This window comes from Scleropages formosus, chromosome 10 (assembly GCF_900964775.1).
Source record: "Scleropages formosus chromosome 10, fSclFor1.1, whole genome shotgun sequence".
Classification (NCBI taxonomy): Eukaryota; Metazoa; Chordata; class Actinopteri; order Osteoglossiformes; family Osteoglossidae; genus Scleropages; species Scleropages formosus.
The window spans coordinates 7,589,320-7,615,155 of NC_041815.1; the positions used below are offsets into that span (position 1 = coordinate 7,589,320).

The 25,836-nt window shown below is 50.1% G+C and overlaps 1 protein-coding gene across 2 annotated transcripts in view; it reads right to left on the minus strand.

Annotated features, from left to right (window-relative positions):
* Positions 1-4,385: 4,385 nt before the first annotated feature.
* cdon (cell adhesion associated, oncogene regulated) overlaps positions 4,386-25,836 on the minus strand; it is a 28,583-nt gene continuing 7,132 nt past the window's right edge. The window contains exons 1-19 of one of the 2 annotated variants that reach the window (XM_029255923.1): positions 25,416-25,605; positions 19,217-19,308; positions 18,527-18,805; positions 18,291-18,437; positions 17,954-18,097; positions 17,262-17,552; positions 16,888-17,157; positions 13,612-13,889; positions 13,188-13,362; positions 12,964-13,080; positions 11,058-11,264; positions 10,720-10,901; positions 10,136-10,241; positions 9,355-9,477; positions 7,549-7,740; positions 6,839-7,128; positions 6,395-6,474; positions 4,993-5,261; positions 4,386-4,752 (exon numbers count right to left, since the gene is read on the minus strand). In XM_029255923.1, the coding sequence (XP_029111756.1) occupies positions 4,604-4,752; positions 4,993-5,261; positions 6,395-6,474; positions 6,839-7,128; positions 7,549-7,740; positions 9,355-9,477; positions 10,136-10,241; positions 10,720-10,901; positions 11,058-11,264; positions 12,964-13,080; positions 13,188-13,362; positions 13,612-13,889; positions 16,888-17,157; positions 17,262-17,552; positions 17,954-18,097; positions 18,291-18,437; positions 18,527-18,805; positions 19,217-19,308; positions 25,416-25,564 (3,540 nt within the window). In that variant the 5' untranslated portion in view covers positions 25,565-25,605 and the 3' untranslated portion in view covers positions 4,386-4,603. Of the gene's footprint in view, positions 4,753-4,992; positions 5,262-6,394; positions 6,475-6,838; positions 7,129-7,548; positions 7,741-9,354; positions 9,478-10,135; positions 10,242-10,719; positions 10,902-11,057; positions 11,265-12,963; positions 13,081-13,187; positions 13,363-13,611; positions 13,890-16,887; positions 17,158-17,261; positions 17,553-17,953; positions 18,098-18,290; positions 18,438-18,526; positions 18,806-19,216; positions 19,309-25,415; positions 25,606-25,836 lie in introns of those variants that run through there. The other variant, XM_029255924.1, reaches the window with a different exon arrangement.

A 25,836-nucleotide genomic window follows, 5' to 3' on the forward strand; every position in this document is an offset into this window, starting at 1 on the left:
TCATCTTATTGTGGTTGGAACCACAACACATCTAGTGTCTTTCATTCTTTACTTAGCTATTATGATTATTTCTTAGTAAGTACTTGATCTTCAGTGAAATCAGTCTGGCCATGTTAACAGGTTTTCACTCCTTTCAGTGACATCACAGAGAGGATCGTTCTTGCATGCTAGTCAATGTTGCATCGCTCAGTTCCTTACTTTGGCTACAGTTCCTCATTGATAAAACAAAAAAAGTTGGCATATACAGAATGTGCTACAGTAGCTCTTCTGTGGGATCGGACCAGATGGGCTAGCCTTCACTCCCCACACGCATCAGTGAGCCGTAGGTGCCCATGACCCTGTCGCGGGTTCACCGGTTGTCCTTCCTTGGACCACTTTTGGTAGGTACTAACCACTACATACCGGGAACACCCTACAAGATCTGCCGTTAAGAAGATGCTCTCGCCCAGTCGTCTAGCCATCACAGTTTGGTCCTTTTCAGACTTGCTCAGATCCTTATATATACCCAGTTTTCCTGCTTCCAACACATAAAATTCAAGAACTGACCATTCACTTGCTGCCTAATATACCCCACTCCTCGACAGGTGGCATTGTAACAAGATAATCAATGTTATTCACTTCACCTGTCAGTGGTTTTAATGTTTTGGCTAATTAGTGTATTTACTGTGTCTCTAAAGCTCTTCAGTGGTTTTTGGTTTTTTTTTAGCTGTGTTCAAAATTCACTCTCAGCTGTGACCAGTAAAGCTAGTGTAACTGGGTATGCATTAACCATTCCTCAAGGAGAACAAGGGGGGGGACTCAAACTTTTCATGCTTGTTATATTTCAAAGTAAGTGTGGTACTCATTAAATCAACATTGCAGTGATGCCGGCTGCTCATCGTGTTAAGATTGTACGGGTTCAGATTTCAGTTTTGCTATTAAAGCAACAGATCAGGTCAAACACATCAAGATTCTATGTAGAACTGCGGTCTTCTCATCCCTGAGCAAATGTATTCAGCGGTCTATTAGTGTATCCACTTTATGGAAGGAAACTGGGCCAAGTGTCCTTCCATCGCAAACTATTGTGGAAATGCAGTTATTAAATGAGTCAGCCTTTAGCTGTCAAATAAAATTGTTATGCTGGAATTACATATTGTTGTAATGGACACATTGTCTCCAAGTCCCATTTTTTTTTCTTTTGGTCACATAATGGAAAACTGTAAACTGTGTGCATTCTTTAAATTAGGCTCAGAAGAAATTGTAGGTAACGATCCAGCAATGGACAAAACACTTGAGATGAGTGCCAGTTCTGACAAAATGATTGATCAAAAACAGTCAGAAATCAGGTGACAGAGAGATAGCAAGGCATAAACCAAGAAAATTTCGGGTGTAAGAATACAAATCAAGTTAAGACTTGTTGAAAAGACAATAGGGGAATTAAAAAACTTAAAAAAACCATCTTGTTGTCTCATATACTCCAATATGGAATTATTTAGAATGAAAGGATCTAACATAGTTGACTGGGCAGGAGAACATTGCTGGGTACCAGAACCACAACCTAGTGCTGTGTTATTCACTGTATGGCATCTATGAGAACCTCTTCAAGAGGGAACAACACAGGCAAACGTAGCTCCTCTTCAAAGTCCAAGAACGTCTGACAGCAAGAGATGATCAGTAATTTCCTTCATTTTTTTTCTTTACTTTATCTGACCACAACAGGCATCGGTCTTCAAATGTTGGCTAATGCTTACCCCCCATCCCAACTCCAGAAAGGATCTATAGGATTCTGGCAAGAACACACATCATCTGGGCCAAGAACTGCTGCCAAGCTTCAGAAGACCACAGCGTGCACTGAGAGCTATACTTGGTACCATCAGAGATGAGCAAAGAGAGCAGTATTCAGCATCTGCATGCGCCCTTTAAATTGTTTCATTTACATTTATTCTTATAGCCGATGCGTAAGTGTCTCCAAAGCAACGTACGTCTCAGAGACAAATAAATGAGCACATTATATCAAAAGGAGGGATCTGGATGCAGACGTGATTTCTGAGTAGTCAATTTATCACAATCATCAGATGAACCAGTATACATAACACCAGTAGCTGCAAACAGGCCTTTTTAATATAGATAACGTAGTACATGTTTATCAAGCACGTAAGTGATGTTTGAGATCCTTCTTGAATGTTGAGATCTCTCTAACTACCCCCTTAATAGGGTTGATTCAAGTTGGGGGAAATCACTTTTTCACACCTATTAAGGCAAATCTCATTATTTCCTACACAAAGATGTCATAAAAATAATAGTGTCTTCTCAGGCTGCAGACATGTGACTCTTAAGTAAACCTAGTTTGTTACCTTGATGCACCGATGTTCATTGTTCAAGTAGGTGCATAAAACAGAGGACAGATGAATCCTGATAACCTCCTACCAAATTTTTTTTTTTTATAATAAGGTGCACAAACAATCACATACAATATTTGAGTAGCGGCTGTATAAAGGCTTATCTGGGGATGGTCATAAAGTTACGGTGCATGAACATTTACACCGTATTTGAGCTGGAGAGATCTTGGGCAAAATGGGTCTGGAAAAGGTGAGTTTTCAGACCCTTGAATGTAAGAGTTTCTGCAGTCCTAAGTGAGAGGGGAAGGCCATTCCACCACAACGGACCCGGAACTGAGAACCTCCATGCTTTACTTTTCATCCATAGGACCACCAAGCGAGTAGCAGTAGACGAACAAAGGGGTCTGGTTTGGGTGTAGTGGTTGATCAAGTCCTGTAGATATCTGGGAGCAGTTCTATTGATACATTTGTAGACAATAACCAGGGTCTTGAATTTTATCCGGGCAGCTATAGGAAGCCAGTGCAGAGAAATTAGTAGAGGAGAGACATGGGAACGCTTCAACAAGTCAAACACAACTCGTGCAGTAGCATTCTGTATCAGCTGCAGAGGTCTTATGGCAGTAGCAGAAAGGCCACCCAAGGGAGAGTTGCGCTAGTCCAGACGGGAAGTCACCATGGCCTGGACAAGTAGTTGAGCAGAGTCAATTGTGAGGTAGGGACAGATCCTGCGAATATTATGCAGGATATATCTGCAGGACTGGGTTGCGGCTTCGATGTGCCGAGAGAAAGACAGACTCGAGTCAATCGTTACTCTCAGACTCTTAGCCGAGGAGGTGGGCGAAATGAGCGAGTTGTCCAGTTTGGCTGATAGATAATGACAGGAGGACAGGCCAGCTGATGACAAAAATGATGACATTTAATGACAAGAAGTTGCAAAGACAGAAGACATTGGAAACAGCTGAATGTTTGGACAGAAATACTTTTTACATGCACTGCCCATACACATTCACCATGGTTCAGCGACTCCTACCAAGGTATGGTGTGGGACTAGTGCTTATGTTCACATACAGATAGACAGATTCAGCTCCTTTGTCATTATTCTTTTGGACATACATTAGACAAAACAGTCAATAAGACTTGGAAACTTTATTTAGGGGTAAAGAAAGCTCTAGATAAAATAAACAATACTTGACCCCGCTTCTGCATATGTCACTGGTTCTGGTCGGGGATCAAATCAATAATACTTACATCTGTGGAACCCAGCAGGAAAGAAAATGTAGTGAATGTCTTGCAGCAGTAGTCACCAGCTTCAAGTTAAGTAAAGCGTTGGATTGTTTATGTTTTAGTGCACATACTGTATGCGATTGTTTTTGTATTTACCGTAAATAATTCAGAATTTTTTAAAAAAATGTATGGGTACAATGTACATAAAATTAGTGCACTGAAGACCTTCTGCAACAGAGCCATCATCGTGTCTTACACGGCATCCATCAACCACTCGGCATTCTCGTCACATGGGGGATGGATCATACAGCACGCTACGGTTTGGAAACACAATATCTGATTAAAGGCATGATAGAAAAAAATTTAAGGGGGGTGGGGGGACACTCATTTCACATTCAGGAAAGACAAAACATTGAAAAGCCTGGGTCACTAACATATAAAATCAGTATAATTTGAATAGCAGTGGTCTTAGGACTTTTATTGGTGGTCTCGGTGGTGCAAAAATTGCGTCTGCGTCCTTAAAAATGTGGAAGAAATAAAGACCCACATTAGCCATGATTTACAGTGAAGACTCTTCATATCTAGGGCGGAGAAAAATGAAAGCAGTATGAATAGAATTCCTTTTCTCTCCCATAATTTCTCTTTATATTTCAAGAAAACTTTACACGAGGGCTAAAATCCACACTTTATATAAAACACACAGATGAAACAAAACGAAAAAAAATAGTATTTCTCATCAAAAAGCATAAATAATATAAAAGAAGCTTTTTTTCTTAAAAGATACATTCATATGAAATAATATTTTACTACTACAAAAAATAAATAAGTCTTCTAGAGAGTTTTTGCTCTTTTTAAAGTTTTTTTTGTTTTCGTTTCCTCCCATTTGTTGCAGTTCTGCTTTCCTTGCTGCGGTTCAGTCTCTCTCCGGTTGTCCTGCAGTCAGGTTTGAGTCCTGTCTTCACGACACGGATCGTCTGGGATCCCGCAACGGACAGGCCTGGGGGTTGGCGGAGGACAGGCTGTCCACCTCTCCTCCGTCCCCCGTCGTTCTCCGTCAGGCCTCAGAGCTCCTGCAGCGCGGGGTGGACCAGGTCCTCCGGACAGCTCCCAACGTCCACTCGGCCCATTCCGCCACAGTCCAGTCCCGGCGGGTCCAGTCTGTCCCAGTACATTGCTTGACTGTCCAGTCCCTCAAATGGCACCTCCTCTTCTGCCTCACCAGTTGGGGGTTAAACTGAAGTTAGTATCTGTCCACAGCAGCAGCTCGTAACACTCATGTACAGTTCCTGTTTCATGTTCTGACACCGGGAGATATCAGTGTAACGCCGCAGCATAACGAGAAGGACTGAGAATATCTGACAGTATTTGAAACTTTCACCACACTGTACTTTACCGTGTCACTTTCACTACGGAGAAATAGCAGTGTTGAACCCTGACCCTTTCCACCCACCTCCTTCATCTAATGAGCGATGCTGCTTTGCCCCTGATTGGCAGCAGGAATGCTGGGAAGGGGGCGGGACCCTGCAGTCCCCGTCAGGCTCCTCCCCGGGCTCTCTGGCCTCCTCCTCCCCTGTGCGCCGCTGATTGTCGGAATTGTGACAATGTGATGTCACGTGAGAGAGGGGCACCAACTCCAGCCCGTCCTGCAGAGGGGGCGTCAAGTGGTGCATGATGGGAAGGCTGCCACCGGAAAAGCTTCCATTGGCTTTTGTGTAACACCTGGGCAGAGCGCGAGAGAGACACACAGCTATGGAAAATGTGCCTTAGGTTACACTCGTTTTTTTGACAACTCCACATCTTTTGGAGCGACTCCATCTACAGCGTCGTACCGCTTCTAAGCAACGCATGACGAATAAATGCGGTTGCTTCTTAAAATGTTGTTGAAACTAATTATATGTTTTCGGTTACACCCAATCATTCCCTAATTAGAAGCTATAATGGAGCTCGGAGGTCTATGCTGGGTCAAAAAAAATTCATCTACAGTACTTACACGCAATAGGCTCTGGACTCAAGCGAATAAGCAAATCGAAGCAACAGCATCGACATGCAGAGCGCTCACCTGCGATCGCAGGCCGCACACCTTCGCCTGCACTTAAACACTAAGCGTCTCATGGATACCAAGGCCCTCGAAAACACACACGCAAAAACACTCCACTCAACAAAACAAAAAAAAAAAGGGAATGGGTACGCAGCCCCACACAGTTTGCATGAAACCAAATACTGTGGAAAGTAAGTTATTATACCACGAAGTATTCATTAACTGCGATTTCCTTCTAACATGACCTCACGTTTTAATCTCGATTAAGTGGGAACGGATGGCAGCTTCCCGCGTACGCGCATGCGCGGATCGCGTACGCAGACTGACGCAAAAATTTTCCATTCATAAAAAGAACAGCACACCCAGAAGCTGGCTATTCCCTCTACCGCCATCACCCCCTCCACAAGCCCCTCTGGCATGTTAAAACATCTGTACCCTAATACCCCGCCTCCCTGTGCCAAGAGGTAAACAAACAGCAGGCTCATTAGAGCTGCTGATTGGGTGCAGGCAGTGTAAACTGTTTGCCCTGGAGTCACTAGTGTACATTTAATAATGGGGAGGTACTGCAGCCAAATCCATTTCATGACAGAGGACTCCTGGGTCACGGGCTGAGAGGGTGACCAGATGCAGGACCACATTTAAACTCCTTACCTCAAACCTCGGCGGAATTCCACTCAGAATACTCGGCGGTACTTACCGCTTACTGTACCGCAGTCGTTAACATTGCACGCAGGAGATTAAATCTCTGTTTGTGAAAACCAAAGCGCGAGTTACTCCACGGGGTCCGATAACGGCCGCGTCGCTTCTCCCTCACCTGTTATTGTTACAGAAGTTCTGGCAGCTCATGCAGTCTGAGGACTCCGACTGCGGAAGCACCGTGTACATCCCGCCTCCCTGCCGAGGACAAGAACCGACATTTGGAAACGTTCCCCCACGGTGCACTGATGGAAGCTAACCGGCCTGAGACCGAGTAGGTGTATGCAGAAAATATATTTATTCGTGTAGCTGTATCCTCCAAAGGATCTTACAATGTTAAGCTACTTACAATTATTTACCTATTTATACAACCGGGTAATTTTTACTGGAGCACTTTAGGGTAAGTACCTTCCTCACAGGTATGACAGCTGCAGGGGAAATTCGAACCTGCAATCTTTGGGTCCGAAGGCAGCCGCTCCAACAGCTATGCTACCAGCTGGCCCAGACAGAGGAAGGACTCTGCTGAAAGACCGCTGCGGGCGTGTTCGATTGCGGGACTCACACTGCGTTGGAGATGAGAGTGGGTGTGGTCATACTCCGGAGCGCTGCGGGGCGGTGGTCCATTGAGAGCATGGCTGGTCGGGTACAGCGCCCCCGAACCGTTGAACAGCGCCATCCCATTAGTCACCTTGTGGTGCAGATGAGGGCAGCTAGGTGTTGGCAGAAGGCCGCCGTGCCCGTAGCCACCACGGACACCGCCGTTGATGTGGGCAGAGCTTGGGAGGGAGGTGTAGTCCATCACATGGCCGTTCATCTCCGCAGGTTGGAACAGGTACCCGGGCGAGTCGCACTCTAAGGGGATTGCAGCGGAGAATCCTGAGCTGAGACCGTGGGTCAGCTCGTGCTCTCTGCTTCCATGGACTCTGAACGTACTAACCGTACTTACTCAACAAACCCCGTGCGAAGACTGGCTAACAAGTACACTCTTGTGGAACATCTCCATAGGCAAATATTTTACATGCTCCATGCCAGGGACAGCAGGAGAGAACAGACAGCATGAATCAAGCTGATGAACCCAGTGCACGAGAAGGACAGATATCAAAACACCGTGTACCACCTTTTTCCGGACATGCTGCACTGAAGAACTCGCCGTCCGAGACCGTTCCGAGAACGGACTTCTGACACTCAATTCCCTGAACTCCAGCAATGCGGAGACCTCTCTACTGAACACACCCTGGTTGAAGACTCTTGAGACCGCCACTCATCACTCACTGTGCATGGCTCCCTGTTGCCGGTTCCTCCACAGGCACATAGCGATGAAGACCAACAGGATGAGCACCATCACGCCCAGTACACATCCCACGATCAGGTACAGCAGCCCCCCCGGGGGCATAGAGACAGCTGGTAGATAAGGGTCTGGAGGTGTGATGGGGTCCTCAGGGGGCATGCCTGGGGACTGTCGGGCTGTGGGAAGGGAATGGAACACGGGACAGGAAACAGATGTGAAGGTCCTGCCTTGCAAAACGAACAGCTCACTAAGTCAGTGTGTCACACCAGATTCCTTATAGAAAAGGGTCAGTTTGTTTCAACAGCTACTGCAATCTTTACCTTTATGTATGGAACTGGTAAATCGCGTTATGAACATATGAGTTACAATCTAAGAGGGGGTGCGGGAGGTGCAGCGGGTTTGGCCTGTGCCTGCTCTCCGGTGGGTCTGGGGTTCGAGTCCCGCTTGGTGTGCCTTGCGACGGACTGGCGTCCCGTCCCGGGTGCGTCCCCTCCCCCTCCAGCCTTACACCCCGTGTTGCCGGATTAGGCTCCGGTTCGCCGCGACAAGCGGTTTCAGACAATGTGTGTGTGAGTTACAAAAACACACGTTTAACATTTGCTTAATTGCATTTTCTTCCCCGTTTTATTTTCTAAAATTTCTGTCCGTCACTGAACAAAACTGACGTGTGATTCCACCTGTTTCCATTAGTTGGCAGCAAAATGCACTCAGAAAGTATCATAAGCCAGTGAAGGCGAAGGACCTCCTTCATTTCACACACTTCTACAGAGTTTACAGCTCCTATTTGGTGTGATCAATAAGAAGACCTGTAACACTACACATATTTACAGGAGGAATCAGTCAACAGTCTTCAGTGAAATGGGTTTGCTGTAAGTTCAATTTAGCTTGAAGTTAATAAAAACGTTAAAACGAAAAGTCTTACAAAGTGTTTTCATCTTCTATGGCTAGCCTGTAGCTGACAAGCATCTCAGTCAGTGGCACTGAATGGAGGTTGTGGAGATGAACTTTAAACTAAAGTTTAGATTTTAATGTAACGTAATATGGAAATTTGAAAAAAGGGTAGAAGAATAATAGGATTAGACTTCAATGTAATGCATCACACGAGTGTCACGCGGAACACAGGGAGCCGGGACGGCTGAACCCAAGTGCAGCGTTGTTCGTCTGAAGTCAAGGGAAGAGGCGAGTTCTCAAAACCAGGGACGGGCGAAGGGTCGGTCGATTGGCGAACGGGACAGGAACGAAGATGCATGGACGTGGTTGGAAAACGAAGCAAGGAGTCAAAAAAAACCGGAGATCGTGAACAGAGAATAGAGCAAGTGTGTGTGCGAAGTAAGGCGAGGAAGGGCGGTTGTCCCAAACGAGATTCCGCAACGGTACGGGAGCTGAAGAGGGTCTTTATAGGGTGAGCGATTAGTCAGGAGCTAGTGCAGTGTGAGGTGTTGTCGCTTGTGTTGTGGGCGTGGACGTGACAATGAGGGGGTATGCCCTGTCTCGCACCCTGCACCCAGGAGAGGCTACAGACTGACACTTCACTGGATGAACAGTGTAATGAAAGGATGGAAGTGTTAGAGAGAATGTTTTATTACAGCCTTGTATGAGGGTTATACAGAACATAACTCATTAAAAAGTGGACAGAGGTATGTATCATTCACCTTTTATTGGCTGTGACACAGTAAAAGCGACTTTCAAGGTACGAACCGATGGAGTTACAAACAGACTTCCGGACCCAATTTTCTTCGGAAGTCAAGTACCTGGTGTAGAGTGTATGTATCTCTCTGCCTTCCACTCACCTTTAGTCTCACAGATCATAACGTTGCTGTATTCACTCTCCCCGCCATCATTGAAACACTGCATCTTGATGTCATAGGACGTCTCCGGCTGAAGCTGTCCAATCAGGTGCCACTGCCGATTGCCTGTCGGAGGGGACGAACACATGGCCCGTTACAGAGTTCTCTCTCGAAACCCCGCTTTCACCTGCCATCGATCTCTAGCTACCCGAGTCCCTCTGCGTCGCTCTCTCGAGAGGGCTCTGTTCCAGGAATGATCCTAATAAGGAAGCAAAATGTTTTCTCTGCCCGTGCTAAAGCACTCCCAGAACGCAAGACACAGGCAGCGATGCAGAGACACAGAGCAGAGACGGTGGTCCCTGCTGCGCTGCCACACATGGGTACAAGAGATCATACACACACACACACACGAACACACACACACACGCACATACACACACAGTCCTTGCCCCACAGCGGACGCAGTCCCACCATCACTGTCCGATAGCATTCCTCCTGGTAATAGGACCCCGTACAACAAGCCCAGTTAGAGTTTCGGCTCTGGACCATTAGCAGGCCAGCCTGTTGTGAAGGACACTCCGTGCTGTTACCCCCCCATTTACACACCCTCTTCTGAGCGGAAACTGCCAGGACCCCCAGCTCTGTCTGTTGCCTGCAGTAAACGGTTGACAGAAGACACGTCTAGACCACGGGTGGCCCATACACACCTCAAACCCCACAGTGTCTATGGTCATCTGGAGCACTGAGCGCCTTCGTAAGTCTTGCCCAGCGCTGATAACCTCACCTTCCACTGTGTCTCGCTTGTAGTCACTGTCATTATCGCTGTCTGTGGGCCGGTAGTAGATGTAGAAGCCCTGGATGGGCGTGTTGTTGTTACTGGATGGTGTGTACTAGAGAAAAGAAAGGACGTAAGCCGCGTGCGTACGTAAGGAAGATAAGGGTCATGCTTCGACGATGAAAGAGAGCAAACGAGGCCGAAGACACTAACTGCTGACAGTGAAGCAAAAATGCAAAGAAATATTGATTTTAAGAATCTCTCTTCTCTCCCCAGGACCCTCTAAACCAACATCTGAAAACAGCTTCGCACTCAGCCACGTTCATCCGAGCAGGCCCTCCCGATCTTCCCGAAAACAACCCCTCCCCCGCACTCACGTTCCCTCAGGGCCTGAATCTTATCTCAGAGCCTCAAGGGTCAATTGCTTATTGTTATGTTGAGCGCCACAGCAAACAAAACTATGACTAAGAACCCACTGTAACCGATAAGAGGCTGCTCACGTATAAACAAACAAGCAAACAAAGCGTGGTGGTTGTTTAAAGATCGGTGCTTTGGTTGCCCCCCCCAGGGGGTGATTCTGGCACTGTACTCACCGTCCAGCGCAGCATGATCTGCGTATCGCTGACCGCGTCCGTGGAGGAGATGTGGGGGCCGGCCACCGGGCGCACGGGGAACGGAGGGCTGGCCGGGGACACCTGGTAGGGTTTGGAGGGGGAGCTGTGAGGGCTCTCCCCGTACGTGTTGAGAGCAACAACCCGGAAGCGGTACGTGGATCCTGCACAGAGGGTAAGGGTGCATGGATGTAAGAACATCTGTAGCCACGGCAACCGCACACAACCGCTCGTAAACCTAAGCTCGCTTTCATGTCTACGCTGTGCGACAACCTCACGTTGCCGCTCGAACGCAACGCCTACCGCGCGCTTAAACTCACCCGGCTCCAAGCTTCGAACCTCCACCGATAGTTTGAGCGGGGAGATGTTGTCGGCCGCCACAGCCCACTCGGAGCTGCGGCCCTGTCGCCGGTACTCCACGCGGAATGCCGTGATCGGAGAACCGCCGTTGGCTCGCGGAATCCACGTGACGTAAACGGAACTCTCGGTAGCCATGGAAACAGTGGGCCGGTCCGGAGCCTCGGGGACTGGGCAACGGGAACGAGACGAGAGCGCAAATCAAAGACAATGTGATGGATGACAAGCCCCGCAGACGCTGATACATTCACGTGGAGAACAAAACCCTCAATAAACGAATTACGAGCGACTGTTATATTGCAGCTGGGGCTTCAGAAGTATTCGCTTGACCTGGAAACTTCCATTATCTCGCAACAGATTTAAGTGCCGCCTGCTGAAATCACAAATCGATCTTCCATTTCAGGACACCTTTCATCTCCCAGACACCTTCCTAGAATAATAGGGGATGGGTTTTAGAGAAGCTGTTTTCTCACCGGTGTGAGGACGCAAACAGTCGTCGTGAACAAAGAGCTGAAATACGATGGAAAACAAACAGACACACACACACACACGGGCCATACACTGTACCAGCATGCCACGCAGGAATGTGTACTTACTGTCGGGGCTGTGAGCCACAGAAAACGGAGCAAGGAGAGAGAGCGAGAGGAGAAATGTGGGATTAGTCCAAACAAAAATACCAAGTGCACGTCGGCACAATAGGCAGCACGGTCAGACAGGCGGCTCGAAAAGGGCTAGATGAACGCGCAGGCGTCTACACACACACACACACACACACACACATACGTGCGTGTGCGCCGATGCACGCGCCACCGCTTCCTGTCTCCTAAGTACTGGCCCTTGGAAGGAGAAACAAAACACGCCATCCAAACATTTGAGCGCGCGGCTCGGTAAGGGGAGCCGACCTCGGCCGCGGACGGCTCTCGTTTCCTGCAGAAGGACCGAGCCGGGTCCACGAGCGCACCCACTTGACACCCGCTGCGCCGCGGGAGCCAGAACCGCGGCGCTACTGAACAAGTCCATTTCACGCCATGTCACCCATTAAATAAACGGGCAGATCGCCGCAGCTGTCGAGGACTCGTTGGACTAACGTTGGAGAGGTGCTGCAGAAAGGAAGTCTTGCTTGTCATTTCACCGATCTTGGCCTTTCCACTTTCCGTCCTTTTCCAGTGACTGTTACAGCACAGGACGTAAGCAGAAGGGCTTCCGCTTAAACTCCTCCCGTCGTGCCTCCATCTCAACAGGTCGAGCATGCCATGGAAAGGGAGCTGAACACAGCCCCCACCTATAGGAGCACATTCACTGAGCAGATGCTTCTCTCCAAAGCAACCTGCCATGATCATTAACCACTATTACACTGACAGCATTGCCCAAGGTGCCTTAGAAAGAGATCCGCTACACTAAACCACCTGGTCCTTCATTTCTATAGCAAAGCAACATAACACACACTCACACATACCCTATTGGCAATTTGAAGCCACCACCTGAATTCATGTCTTTGGACTATAGGAGGAAAGCCATGGGAACGTGGCAAGAACGTGTGAGCTGCACGCAGACTAAGCGGCGATCAAACCTACGTCCAAACCTATTGCCCAAGAGTCATGGGGCACCAGCGCTACACGCTTCCCCACTGCGTCCCATGACCTTCACACGCCGGGGAATGTGCTGTCGTGTCATGAAAATATTATTCAATCACTTAGCAGATACATTTATCCGGGTCGGCCCAATTAGCTCAAAGGTTTTTCGTTACGCATTTATAAAGATTGAAATTTCTGCCGAAGCAATTTTTCTTCAAGGTCGTAAAACCGAGCGCCTGAGCGAGCAACGTTCTGGTGTTCGTGAGCCAGGTCTCGACCGCGCCGTTCTCCTTACCCCGGTCGTGGATCACCACCCCAAAGTGCGTGTTGGACATCTCGCGCTCGGGGATCTTCTCTGCCTGGGCAAGGAAGGGTGCCTTCGAGGGTCCCTTGCCAGAAGAGGTGCTCCTCTCTGAGCACCGAGAACGAGAGGAGGAGAGCTGTGAGCCGCAGTGTCCCAGGACACAGAAAAAAGCAGACGCGCATGTGTCACACGCTCAGAGACGCTGCCGTACGAACCCTTGCCGGTGCGGAAGGTGAGCATGGCGGGTTGGCCGTCGCCCGCCTCATTACGGGCTACCATGAGCACCTCGTACAGGCTGGAGGCCTCCAGGTCCGAGAGTCGCAGGCTCTTCTCGCTGCCCGGGACCCGCACCGTATGCCAGGTGCCCGCCACGTTGCCTGTGTCATCCAGCTGCGGGTGACACATTCCACGTCACGCAGATACACACAGGAATCGTAAGGACACTTAACATGCGGGATTTCAAGGCAACGGCCTCATCGGTCCCACTGCAAAACTCAACTTTGAACCTAGGAAGAAAAACGTACTCCCACCCACACAGCGATGAAAAACTGAACTTCGTTCCCACCGAAGTCAGGTGCGCCCACCCGGAGATTGTGAGAAGCGATAGAGACCGTGCGTGAGCGACGGGACGGCGCTTACCTTGCGATACCTGACAAAGTAGGCACTGATGGGATGGCCCCAGTCTCTCCCTGCTCTCCACTCGAGGTCGTAGACGTCGTGCTTGTGCGTCTGCGGAGGGCTCGTGATGATCGGCGCCTCCGGAGTAGGCAGGTCGTTGGTCCCCAAGGTGGGCGCGTCCTCGCCGTTTCCTGGCCCTTCCACCTGCACGAAAGACTCCTCCCCCTCATCATTCTGAAGCGGGCTGCTCGAAACCGGAAAGCTCATCGCAGGAAACGCCGAGGAACTCGCCAGAGGTCCTGTCAATCCGAGAGCAATAATTTTCCGTTACCTAAATCCTTCTCCGAGACAAGTGCTCACAATCATTCCGCAGTCCAGTTTCACATATACATAATATGTAAACAGACTATCTACTATATACTATAACGAAACCGCTGTAAATAAACAGCTATATTGTCAGTAATAAGATATTTCAATAAATAATAACACGAAAAATAAAAAATAATTGTCGATATTCGCAGAAAAGTTTTATGCAGCTACTCGTGTGATCTACTTTGGTTCATGCGGAGGAAAAAAACAAACTAATGGTACTTCAGAGTCCCGCGTCCGTATCTACGTGTCTCTTCCTGCTAATGTTATGCACACATGGTATTTTCCATGAGATGTACGTCACTTTGGAGGAAAGCGTCTGCTACACGAATAAATGTAAATCCCATATATGGAATATAATATAGCGGAACAGCATAGAATTAGACCTTTAATAACATTCAAGAAATACTGCGGCCACGACGGTCGCGTACGTTCCGTACACTTGAGTGAATCGCAGAAAATGTTACTTAACGAAGGAAAAGGCAAATGTGAATAACGTGATTTTAAAAAAGCTTCGAAAATGTAAATACGTTAAGAAGGCTTTTTCATACCTAATGCAAATTACGCTGGAACATCTGCAAAAAATCTGCAGCCTGCAAGAGAAAGCCAGCAGGCAATATGCGTGGTCACCCACGTCCCTTCAACAGAAGGGGGATTATAACCCCGCCGGCTATGTGCCAGCAGACGGACAAGAAGGTTTCGCTTTTTGAGCAAAAAAAAAAAAAAAAAAAATTCAATTAACATAAAAAAACAAATATCCGCAGCAACACGGCAAACCACAGTATGGCTTTGTTTGTTCTTTCAAAAAAGCCAGAACGGAGCACCTGGGAAACTTCGCCGGGATGGGAACTACATTATGTGAGCGGACGAGGCTTTGGCAGCCGGGAAACCGTATTTCTGCAGCGGGCAGCCGGGGGGGGGGGGGGGGGGAGGCGTCGCGCGAACCGGCCGAGTTCATCCGAGCCGCGGGGCTGCGAGGCGAACGCGGCGTAATTGAGTTTTCAGACCAACCGAAAAAGGTCATTAAATCCGGGCTCAAAGTCCGGAACCTTAAGAACCCGTTTCAACTCGTTGATGTTCGCGCCACTGGTTTCCAGTTGCGGTTCGAAGAGCCCGGGACTCCGTGACGTACCGCCGATCCGGGTCCCCGGGACGGTAAAGCAGAGGCCCCGCGTTCCGCACCCCAGCGCACGCCTCCGCTCCCTTCCTTTCTCACTCTTTCCACTCCCCTCCCTCTCCCTCCTCTCCGCTCGGCAAAGCGTGCGCTGATTTACAGCGCGCACACATACCGAGTCACAGGGGAGCCATAAGTACTCCGTACCTGCGGACAGAGAGCTGAGCGGGACTTCGCTGCGCAGCAAATCCTTTATGATTTGTGGAATCCAGGGGAAGGAAGAAAGGGAAACCATAATTAACGCACCCGCGGAGAGAAAGGCCTCGGCCGAAACGGAGCCCGGGCCGGAGGCCTCGTCGACGTGCTTTCCGGCCCGCGTCCGAGAGACGGCCCGGACGAAGAGCGAGCTGCCCGGCCAGGGCGCAGCGAGATGACATGGGGGGCTCTGATCGCCGTGGGACCCGGCTGCCGTTCCGGGGTCGCGGGAGGTGCGACGGGTGGCTGGTAAAGGCCCCCGCCGTGTCGTATCAGCGGATGACAGGCGGAGGTTCGCCGCAACAAAATCGCCTTCGTGAAAACGTGGAGGCTCGGATGTCTGACCTTGCGCAGCCAGACCAGCAAAGCACATGTCACGCATGCCTTATCTGGCAAAATACTGCCCCCGACCACAGAAGGAATCGTTAATTTTTTTGGAGAGTGCCAGGTTACGCCTTTTTCCTGCTTCAATTCACTTATCACGTCCCGCGTTTATTTTAGAGCGCAAACGGCGCGCGGCCCAGGCGACCTGCGCTCTTTCGCGTTCGACGAGAGCGCGTCCGTTAACCGTCTCGCGGACGGACGGCGGCGGCCGCGTTTTCGGCAGCGGTTCGGTCAGCGGCCGGCGCGCGCTTCTGGGAGTCAACGTGTTAACGACTGAAAGGCGGCTGTGTGTTGTGCCGACGGCCCGGAGGGGCCTGGTCTTCGTCACATTCCGCTGTCCGGGGCCCCGTCCCCCCAGACGGCTCCCGCGGGCCCCACGCTGACGGCAACGTTGATTCACGCTGACGGGAGCCCACGAGTGCTCTCTTCAGCCCAAAACAACGTTAACCATTTGTGGTGCGGAGCGGGCAAACGGAGCTCACAGATCCGTTTTACGCCCAGACCTACAGGAGCGCGGACACGCCCGCCTCTGGGATTGTCGGCCGTACCGGACCGGCGAGGTTCGGATACGGGAACACGGTATAAAAACAAAGTGAGGACTGGAGCAATCGTGCTGCGCAGCTCTGGCCTGGTGTGGACGCAGATGCTGCTCGACGCTCCTGTTTTTTCTCCGTATGTTCATGTGGCCTTTAACTGTTCCCTTATTTTTTTTTTTCTTTTCAAAAACTCCACCCCATACCACAGTACAATATTACTATTATAACCATCCATCCATCGAGTTTCAATAACCGCTTTTGTCCTGAGCAGGGCTGCGGCGATCCGAAGCCCATCCTGGCGAGGGACACTCTGGACAGGTCGAGTCCACTGCAGGGTAATCTCTCTCACACACACACACACAACGGGCAATTTCAAAATCACAGATCCACCTGAACTGCACATCTGGAAACCAGAGCACCTGGAGGAGACTCACGCAAACACAGGGAGAACATGGAAACTTCACGCAGACTGAGAGGGGATCGAACCCACGATCTCACGCCACCCAAACGCCGCGAGGCGGCGGCGCTACTCGCTGCACCACCATGCCGAGCAATTATTATTACCGCTATCATCATTTTGTGAAAAGTGCCTTGCGATTTCACCCTATTCGGGGTAAAGTGTACAGTGCAAAGGCCCACCTGGCAGGACGGTGAGGACGGCAGCCGACTGAGCAGAACCAATCCCGTTGTCGAGCAGACACTGGTATATCCCCTGATCCTCTGCTGTGACATCACTGATGTGCAGGGAGGAGTCAGAGATGTGTCGGTGCGGTGAGAAGGTGATCGCAGCAGAGTTCAAGAGCCACGTGACGTTGGGGGCGGGGTTTCCCTTGGCCACACAGGTAAACACAGCAGAAGAGCCGGCGGGCACCGACTGATCTGTCAAGCCCTGCGGCACGGAGGCAGGCTCTAGAGACAAGGCACAAGGAACAGAAAAAAGCGTTTTGCACGCGAGCAGTCGGGTCGCTGCGACGGGTTACATTAAACCGGGTGCGATAAGGCACGACCCCTACCGAGCACCGTGACGGCGTAGGTGGCGCTGACCACCTCCCCAGTGTTGGTCCGAGCAGAACACTGGTAGATCCCTTCGTCACTCCTCCCAACACCAGTCAGGACGAGATTGTTGTGCAACAGTCTGCGAGCAGCATTCAGCACCACCTCTTCTCCATCCTTGGACCACCGCGCGCTGGGGGAGGGGCTTCCTGCCAGGGCGCACTCCAGAACGAGGTCCTCCGACTGAGTGACGGCGAGGGTCTGCCGGGCGACGGGATAGACGATGCGCACGGGAGAGGGCGCGCGGCGCTCTGCGCAAAGGCACACGAGGACAAGACACAGCTTAGGATCCACCTAACAGTGGAAGAAAGTGCTGCAGATTAGCCTCTTACTCCAGCATCAGTCGCCTTTTAATTTTAACAGGAATAGTGAATAATTACATAAAAAAGGTATAAGAACACACTGTTGTGCTGGGAATTTAATCCCACACCAATCCCACCTCATGTTACAGAGACTATCGGCCCTAGAGCCGTGTTTCCTCGTGCCATCTCACCCCTGCCTGTGAACACGGACTCTAACCGGAAGTCCGCTGGTTCAAGTCCCACTCCCTCAGCGGAGCTGCGTCCACGGCCTCAGATTTTACCGCGCAGGTGTAATTCTGGCGAAGGTGCACGGGTCCTTTCGCGCCACCCTGAAACGCGACCCGACTCACGTTTCACGGTGAGTTTGGTCCCGTGGGCCTCTGACTTGAGCTCCCGCGTCACGGGGTTGTACGCGCCGCACTTGTACGTCCCCTGGTGTTGAGGGGATGCCGAGATGATCTGCAAGCTCCCCGAAGGAAGGATTAAAAAGTCATCTGCGAGGCCAACAGGAAACAAAAAAAAAAAAAAGCACAGTCAGACACAGGTCATCGCTTGAGTCAGATTTTAATTACAAAAGCGAACAGCTCCTGGCCCTGGATCTAAGCACCAAGGCTCTGTGAGCTGGAGCCAGAAGTAAACAAAGGATTGCGCTATACATTTTAACGGCACGAAGGTGTCCGGGTGTACCTGTGGACTGCCCCAGCCACTCCCCTCGCACCCGCACCCGGGGAAGGGCGGCGGGGTTACTGGGAGGCATCTTGCACTCGATGACCACGGTGCCGCCTTCCTCAACAGTGACAGCTCGCCGAATGGTTTCGTCAAACTCTGAGATTCCTAAAAACAAATAGGGGGGGGATGCTGTTCATTTTGTCTCGGGGCGGCGCGATGCATGTCTCACACTTCAGTATGTATCATACACGAACCTGCGATGGAGACGTGCGCTAAGCGACTGGCAATGGACCTTGACCCCACGTGCGCGACGCACTGGTAAGCCCCCGTCTGGCCGGGCTGCAGAGACGGCAGGGTAAGGGAGCCGGGCCCCAGGTGCGGACCGCCCAACTCCCCGCCCGCCTCCAGAGGCCGCCCCCGGAACCGCCACGAGAGCATCGCGGAGGCCTGGCGCACCGAGCATCGCAGCACCACCGCGGCCCCCTGCCTCTGCACGGTGGAGAAGGGCTCAGATCGAAAGGACGGGGACGCGTCTGCGTGAGGAAAGAACCGCGTTCGGTATCGTGGCAGCAACCATCAGCCGTACTTTTACCTGCTGGGCCCTTTAGCCCGTTTTCATTAACTATGCACCGACAATACGGCTCTATTCGCAACTTTAGCCACGGATCCATAACTATGCATAAGTCTGCTAAATGAGTAAAAAGTAAAAATAATTTTAAACATTTGCAGACAGCTTTGCCCAAAATTGCATCATAACTTGCTATTTCACATTTCGGTGAGGGTCCTCACTGTTAACACAAGTTGGCGGCACTGCAGAGATGCGACACCGTCACCCTCAGCAGGGACACATCCAGTGCCTTAACCACTGTGCTAGAGGTTGGCAATTGAGGGCCTACATATGCAAATGACCTGGGGGGGGAAACTCCGCCCCTCGTCCCACTCACATGTGCAGCTGAAGAGCAGAGGCTGGGTGAGACACACGAAGGTCGCCAGGAGTCTCCGGAGAGCAGCCATAGCGTCGGCTCGGCCCGCACACCTGCAGCACACAGTGGGGGAGGAGAGCTCATGATACCTGGTGCTTTTCATAAATCATACCTGTCAAACACCTGTCATCAGCAGAAATGCATCACCGATCACTCTTTCTCTTCTGTTTATTCAATTATTTCACTATTTGCTTTTGTCCTTATTAACGTAGCTCTAGGTCACGCTTTCATATAAAATTCCGCGAACACTGCATGTTATACGTGATGGTCTGACATTCTTTTACCCCCAACCTCGTGAAAGCGCTCCGAGCCTGTGTGCCGGACAGGAGAAATCGTACCGTGTTGCGGAAAACACAACATCATCCCGTGCGTGTGTTCTAGCAGCAGACAAATTTTTTGACTTGACGACGTTTTCATTCGTGTAATGCATTTTTATCAGGAAACAAATTCATTATTTGTAACTTTAAAGGTGGAAAAAACTCAAATATGTTCTAAATTGGACTCTGTCCTGAAAACATGCATGCAGATACACACACACACACAGACACACATTAGCCCCTAACAGAGTCCTCAAGGTCACAGCTCAGGAAAGACCAAAGAGGAAACATAGGAAATAATAAGCCCTCCGGAGTCCCCTGTAACTCCCCCGTCTCACCCGAGGGTCAGGGGCATTTGGGGGGGGTGGGGGCGGGTGGCTGGGCAAGATAGCATTGCAAGGCCACATCCAAAAGAGACCTTCAGCTCCAGTACACAGGTGCCTGCCTTTATATTACACTGATTCACTCAGGCACTTCCAGTTATTTACCCTTTTAAACAGCTGGGTAATTTTACTGCAGTAATTTAGGGTAAATTGCTCAAGGGTAGTACAGCGGGAGGTGGGAACCGAACCTGCAACCTTTGTGTCTAAAGGTAGCGGCTCCAACTGCTACACTAACAGCTGCTGCTGTTTATTCATGGAACGTCACAAATACCCACACACACAAACACACACATCAACAGATCCACATTATACTGTAACTTTTTTCTGCACACTCTTTTTTCTGCTCTTCAAATGAGCCTGTAGCAGTGTGTGTGTGTGTATGTGTGTGTGTACGCGGGCACAGTCTATCTCCATGTCCCTATCTCCATGTCCATTCACATTTCACTACAAGCCCTTCCTCATACCCCCTCCTGTCCTACCCGATGCCTATCCTGCACCAAGCCCAATGAAACCCTCATCAGTGGGGGGGGAACCAACCTTCCCCTGCAGGTCCCGACAAGCAACGGCACCTACCCACAATCCCCCGGCAGCTCTCAGAAAACAATATTGTATGCTCCTGATCACAAACAACAGCTCGATCCTTTGATGCACCACGTGACGCAGACTTGGCACAGCCACGTATCGCAGACGATGCCACGTGACCCCACGTTCCGGAGGCTTCGCGTTTCCAACGGACTTATCGGCCGAGCCAATCTGCCAAAAGAGGAAGCGGGGGCACCGCTCCTGAGCCTTATCGGTTGCTTTTCTTCCGAGATCCGGCACCGCCAAGACGCCACAAGCAGACAGATACGACGGGGTAAGGGTATCGCGTGTCCGACGGAGCGCCGGCTCTCGTTTCCTCTCCGACAGACAGCAGACAAGGCCCGCAGGAGCCTCGGCACGTCCTCTCGAGAGAAGGGAAGATCCTCCGTGAAAAGAATCCCTCTTGTAAAGCACGGGTCGTGACGGCACGTGGAACGCTGGGCCAAGGTTGTTTAAGGCCAACCAAGGTAAAGCACAGGGTGAGATCCAAACGCACAGTGATTTACAGCTTTCACGAAGCGCAAGACGCGGAAGGATGAGATGCCGATTTCGGAGAGCGGTTCAGACACGGCCGTCTCGGAGCACAGGGAAAAAGAAAATGCCAGCAATGCCACGGTCCAAAATGTCCCAAAAACACATCGTTCGTTCATCCTTGCACGAGCAGAATAATGCGGGGAGGCGGCCGGTCCTGCAACCGAGAAGTCATTCTGTTGCACCAAATACGCGATTTCTCTTCATCGTTCTGACACGAGCGTAATCTCGTTACATGCGAACGGCACATTTCACAAATTTTCATATATCTTTAAGTGTCAGGTGTTTACGCTTGACATATTAAGGTGATTTTTTTTTAAAAAATAAACAGTGTTTCATTTTCTTCACTATCCCACCACTGGGTGGAAAAATTACTGACAATATTAATGAGAGGGAGGAGGCTCGTGCAAGGAATTCCTTTCATTTCTGCTTTTTCAAAAACACATTTCCACATTATGTACTGCGAGTCATACTCGAAAGTCATTTAAAAAATGTAAAATATGTGAGTTTTGTTTTTTTTTTAAGACAGATTATTCAAATTTGTTTTTTTTTTTTTAAATCCAGGAAAAATACATATTAAAAATTATCATGAATTGGACTGTCAGGACATGCCAATACCCTGTCACTCGGGGTCCAGCCACGCAGTTCGCCGAGCTTCGCACGTCTGTTTAGGCCGCACATGGAAATGCAGGGATGAAAAGGTCATCGGGGTCCCCGAAATGCAGGTTCCCCATCTTCTTAAGTCTGCGGAGTGCTGTCTTAGCGCGTCTGAAGGAGAGGACAGGCTCCTGGAGTTTACCGAAGACCAGCAAACTGCATGGCAGGACCCCGAGTGATGGGGTATTGTCATGCCCCGACAGTCCAGTTCATGATGATTTTTAATATGTATTTGAAATATGAAACCCAGAACACATTCTCCACACAAGTAAATGTTCCCAAATTACAGTTATTGAAGCAGGACCTTGAGAAATTAGTACACCTCTCATTCGTAGCGTTAAAGACTCCAGTCCAGTTCAACGCGCTGCGATGCGATCAGGTCTCCACCCCTGCACGTTGAGACAGGCGGGCATGTCCTGGGGGGGGGAATTTGGAGAGGTGAGCAGGTAGAGTGGACCAAAGTGACACCAGAGGACGGTCTCGCTAGCGCTTCTCGGATCTCTCCAGGTGTCCGTCCCACCCTAACAGCAATGCACGAAGATGAGCGGTCGAAAGAGCGCGTGGATCGGGAGGACGTCGCACGCTGGTCCTCGCGAGAGGGAGAAAGGTGCCGCCAGGTGGAGGCCACACAGCTGAAGGTGGACGGGACTTTTCAGGGACGAGGGAAACGTTCCCCTGGCAAAATGTAAAAGCGGGCTTAAAGTCAGTAAAGTCGGACTTAAAGAAAGTGGAAGGCAGAGGGGTACAGGGGCACGGAGGTGACAGCGTATACGTGCACACGTCTGTGTGTGTGTGTGTGTGTGTGTGTGTGGGGCACGCGTGTATAACCGGGCTGCTGCCATGGAGCTGCCCGGGGTGGTCTGGATTCCCATGCTGAACCCCAGCTTGTCTGCACTGGCCCCATATTGAAGACCGAGACATTCCTGAGCGTCTCCTCCAAGGCGGCAGGGTGCGCGGGGGGCTTCCCGTACCACGATCCACCGCCGCACTCCGACATCCGCCTTACGTTACCGCCGAAGACAAAACGATACTTTGCGGGACGCGCGGGTTCTCCCGACCCCGTAACGATTTCGCAGGGCGAATTCGTGTGCGGCTGGCGACCGGCGCAAAGGCACGAACATGTCGAGTTCCCACAGGGGGGACGCGGGCTCGCTAATTGGCTACCGGGGGGCTTGAATGAGGACAGGCACGCAGCCTGGAGCCACGCACAGCCGCCTAATGAGTGGACGTTTTTCGAACCGATTGAAGAAAGAGTAATTAAAGAAGCAGAGCCCATGCAAGGCGCACAGCGAGAGTTAGCGAAAAAAAAAAAAGAGGGGTGGGAACTGAAAAGGAGCCCCCTTTTGTTTTCATGGGAACTCAAGGGGGTATCAAAGCTCACCCTGTGAATAATAATACTGGAATGACCGTCCTGCGATGATACAGCAGCCTGTGGCTTGGCCCGATTCTCTAAAACTCCTTGGATTAACGATAACTACGCCAACCTAATAATGTTGCCATAACCCTAATGATTTCTGGGAAACTTTAATTCTGTTAGCTGAGAGGAGACGGTTTGTACACGAGGAACGCAGAAGCTCAACGCTTATCCCGTCACGCTGCAGCCCCGTGTCATTGCTTCAGGACGGGACGGGGCCCAATCGGTCAGTAACATTAAGAAGAAGAAGGAAAAAAAAACCCTGTTTAGGAAGAAGAGACACCCTCCACTCCCCTCCCCAAGCGCCAATGCAGCCACCTGGGACGCGGCGCTAACTCCAGCCCCAGGCTTTTTGGCCCAGAACGAGAAGCCCCTGAACCGACAGCATGAGAGCGGGAAAGGACTCCTAAATAGCGGTATAGTAAATAAGAGCCCATCTTAATTGGAGATTTTTCCGACATATCTTGTTTTCCTGGGAACGCTTGGGGACCCAGAGCATGAAAAAGAAGGGCGGGGGGCTCTTTCCCAAGGTTATGAAGAGCAGGGATTAGCAGCGGGGCTGAAATTCACTGCAGTCCCAGACACTGGAAACGGAGAGCGGAGCGAGTTCCCTGGACGTCAGTGCTATGAGGGGATGAGCTCTCGTGACAAAAGCGCGGAAACCTCCCAACCGCCGAGTCGGCCTTCATCACGCCCCCCCCCCCCCCCCCCCCCGCCTCCATCTGGTCCTACGCCGAAATGATTCCTGCTGAGAACAGGTAACTCTGAAACCAAGAAACAGCTGCTAGCCAGAGGGTGCTCTTTAATGAATAAACAGGCTTTGCATTAATTGCGTTGACTGAGCATCGGGGGTCAAAGGCAGGACGAGAGCTTCACTTCTGAACCGACGTGCCGCATTGTGTGGGAAAGATGTGTCGTCCACTGAAGCCGAGTGGCGAAGAACTGAGATTTTCAGCTCACTTTTCTGCGCGACGGAGAATCCTATCCTTTTATACGGGGGAAAGGAAACGAGCTGCTGAAAGGCACTCGCGAGCAAAGAAGTCATAGCTTCTCCGTCTTGAACCACAAGTGTCGCTTGTTAGGCCTTGTACCAAGACACCTTCGAGCGCTCCGGGATTTGATGAAACGGAGGTCAGGGAACGGTCGAACGGCATCAGAGCAAAGAGCGCTTCGCTTTCTCCCATCCCGCCAGCCAGCCTGTCAGCCAGAGGGTACGGCTGCGTTTCCATTCTCGCTGCGGGACGGTCCTGCCGATCCTCAAGCTGCCCAGTTATGGCTCTGGGGTAGCGCAGTCCGACGGGACTTCCTGATACGGTATTAGACACACTAATGTGCAGAACAAGCCCGCTGGCTCCAGAACCTACGGTGGAGTGCAACCCAGGCCTCTCATCAGAAGAGGGGGGAAAAAGAGAAAAGAAACGAATCCCACAAACGAAACAATTTCCGTTATCCTGACGCGTTCCAGAAAGATCCTTTTTTTCGATACAGTCGACGGTTTCAGCATTAAGTACTCCCTTCAGGACAGGACTTCTGCGAGTGTTTGACAGCAGGCTGATGAGGATGGAGACTGGGACTCTTATCAGTGTTTCCTTAACAATGGTGGGTAAAAAAGAAAAAAAAAAAATTACTTTGCTGGGAAACAAAGCGGCAAACGAAACACGGTCGCAGCTTCCTGAGGAATTGCAGTTTTGCTCTTTTTTCCCCCAATGTGCCAAAGACTAATCAAGCTTAAGTGCACCTATTAAACAAATTGAAAAATGCCAAGAATCACAACTGCAATTTTGGTTTCCTGTTTTTTTTTCCCCCTCCAATCGCTTTCAGACAAACGAACGCATCTGTCCATGTCAAAAGAAATTTTACCAAATAAAAAATAACTTGGTGTGCCAATATTCCATTAGAATCCAGCACGTCTGGGTATAAATAACAGAGAGTAAAGGTTCAAGTTATTTGAACAGATGGGATGAGTGATAAAAGTCATCTCTGATGATTTCGTACAGTTATCATTGACATATGGGAAAAAGAAAAAAAATTAAAGCAGGTTGTAGTCTGAAAAAGATGTAACCCCCGCCTGATATTTCAATTTGCATTTGGAACAAACCACAGCCCCCACATTCCGTGGTTCAGAGTACAACATCTGTTTCCACTGCCTCCAAACTCTGTGTTTGTTTTAACAATTTTAGGCCTGATGTTTTTCATTTAATTTCTTAATCTTTTTAAAAGCATTATCCAACCCTGAGGCTTGAAGGTCAAGAAATTATTTGGAATTGAATGCTTACTCTGCGATGGACTGGTGTCCTGTCCAGGGTGTATCCTTCAAGTCTCGCTCCCGGTGCTTCCGGGTTAGGCTCCGGCCCGCCGCGACCCTGACGGCCAAGACAAGCAGCAAACGAATACGTGCACGTGTATCAATCCAGCGCAAGTACATTGTACCTCGATCAAGGGAACTACAGCAGGAGCTGGATATGAACCAGGCACCTTCCGAGTATGGGACGATAGCCACAAAAAGCTACGCTAACTGTTGCGCCAAACTAAAATATTAAAATACTATTTAAACATGAAAAATGAGAACTCGCGCTGCTGGAGGGAGGTTGAAAAAGTCCAGCATCTAAAGAAGACAACCATGAAGAGTTTCAAACCATTCTTCCATTTTCCAATCCATTACTCGTCTCCGTGAACGAAAATTTCCACTATAACACA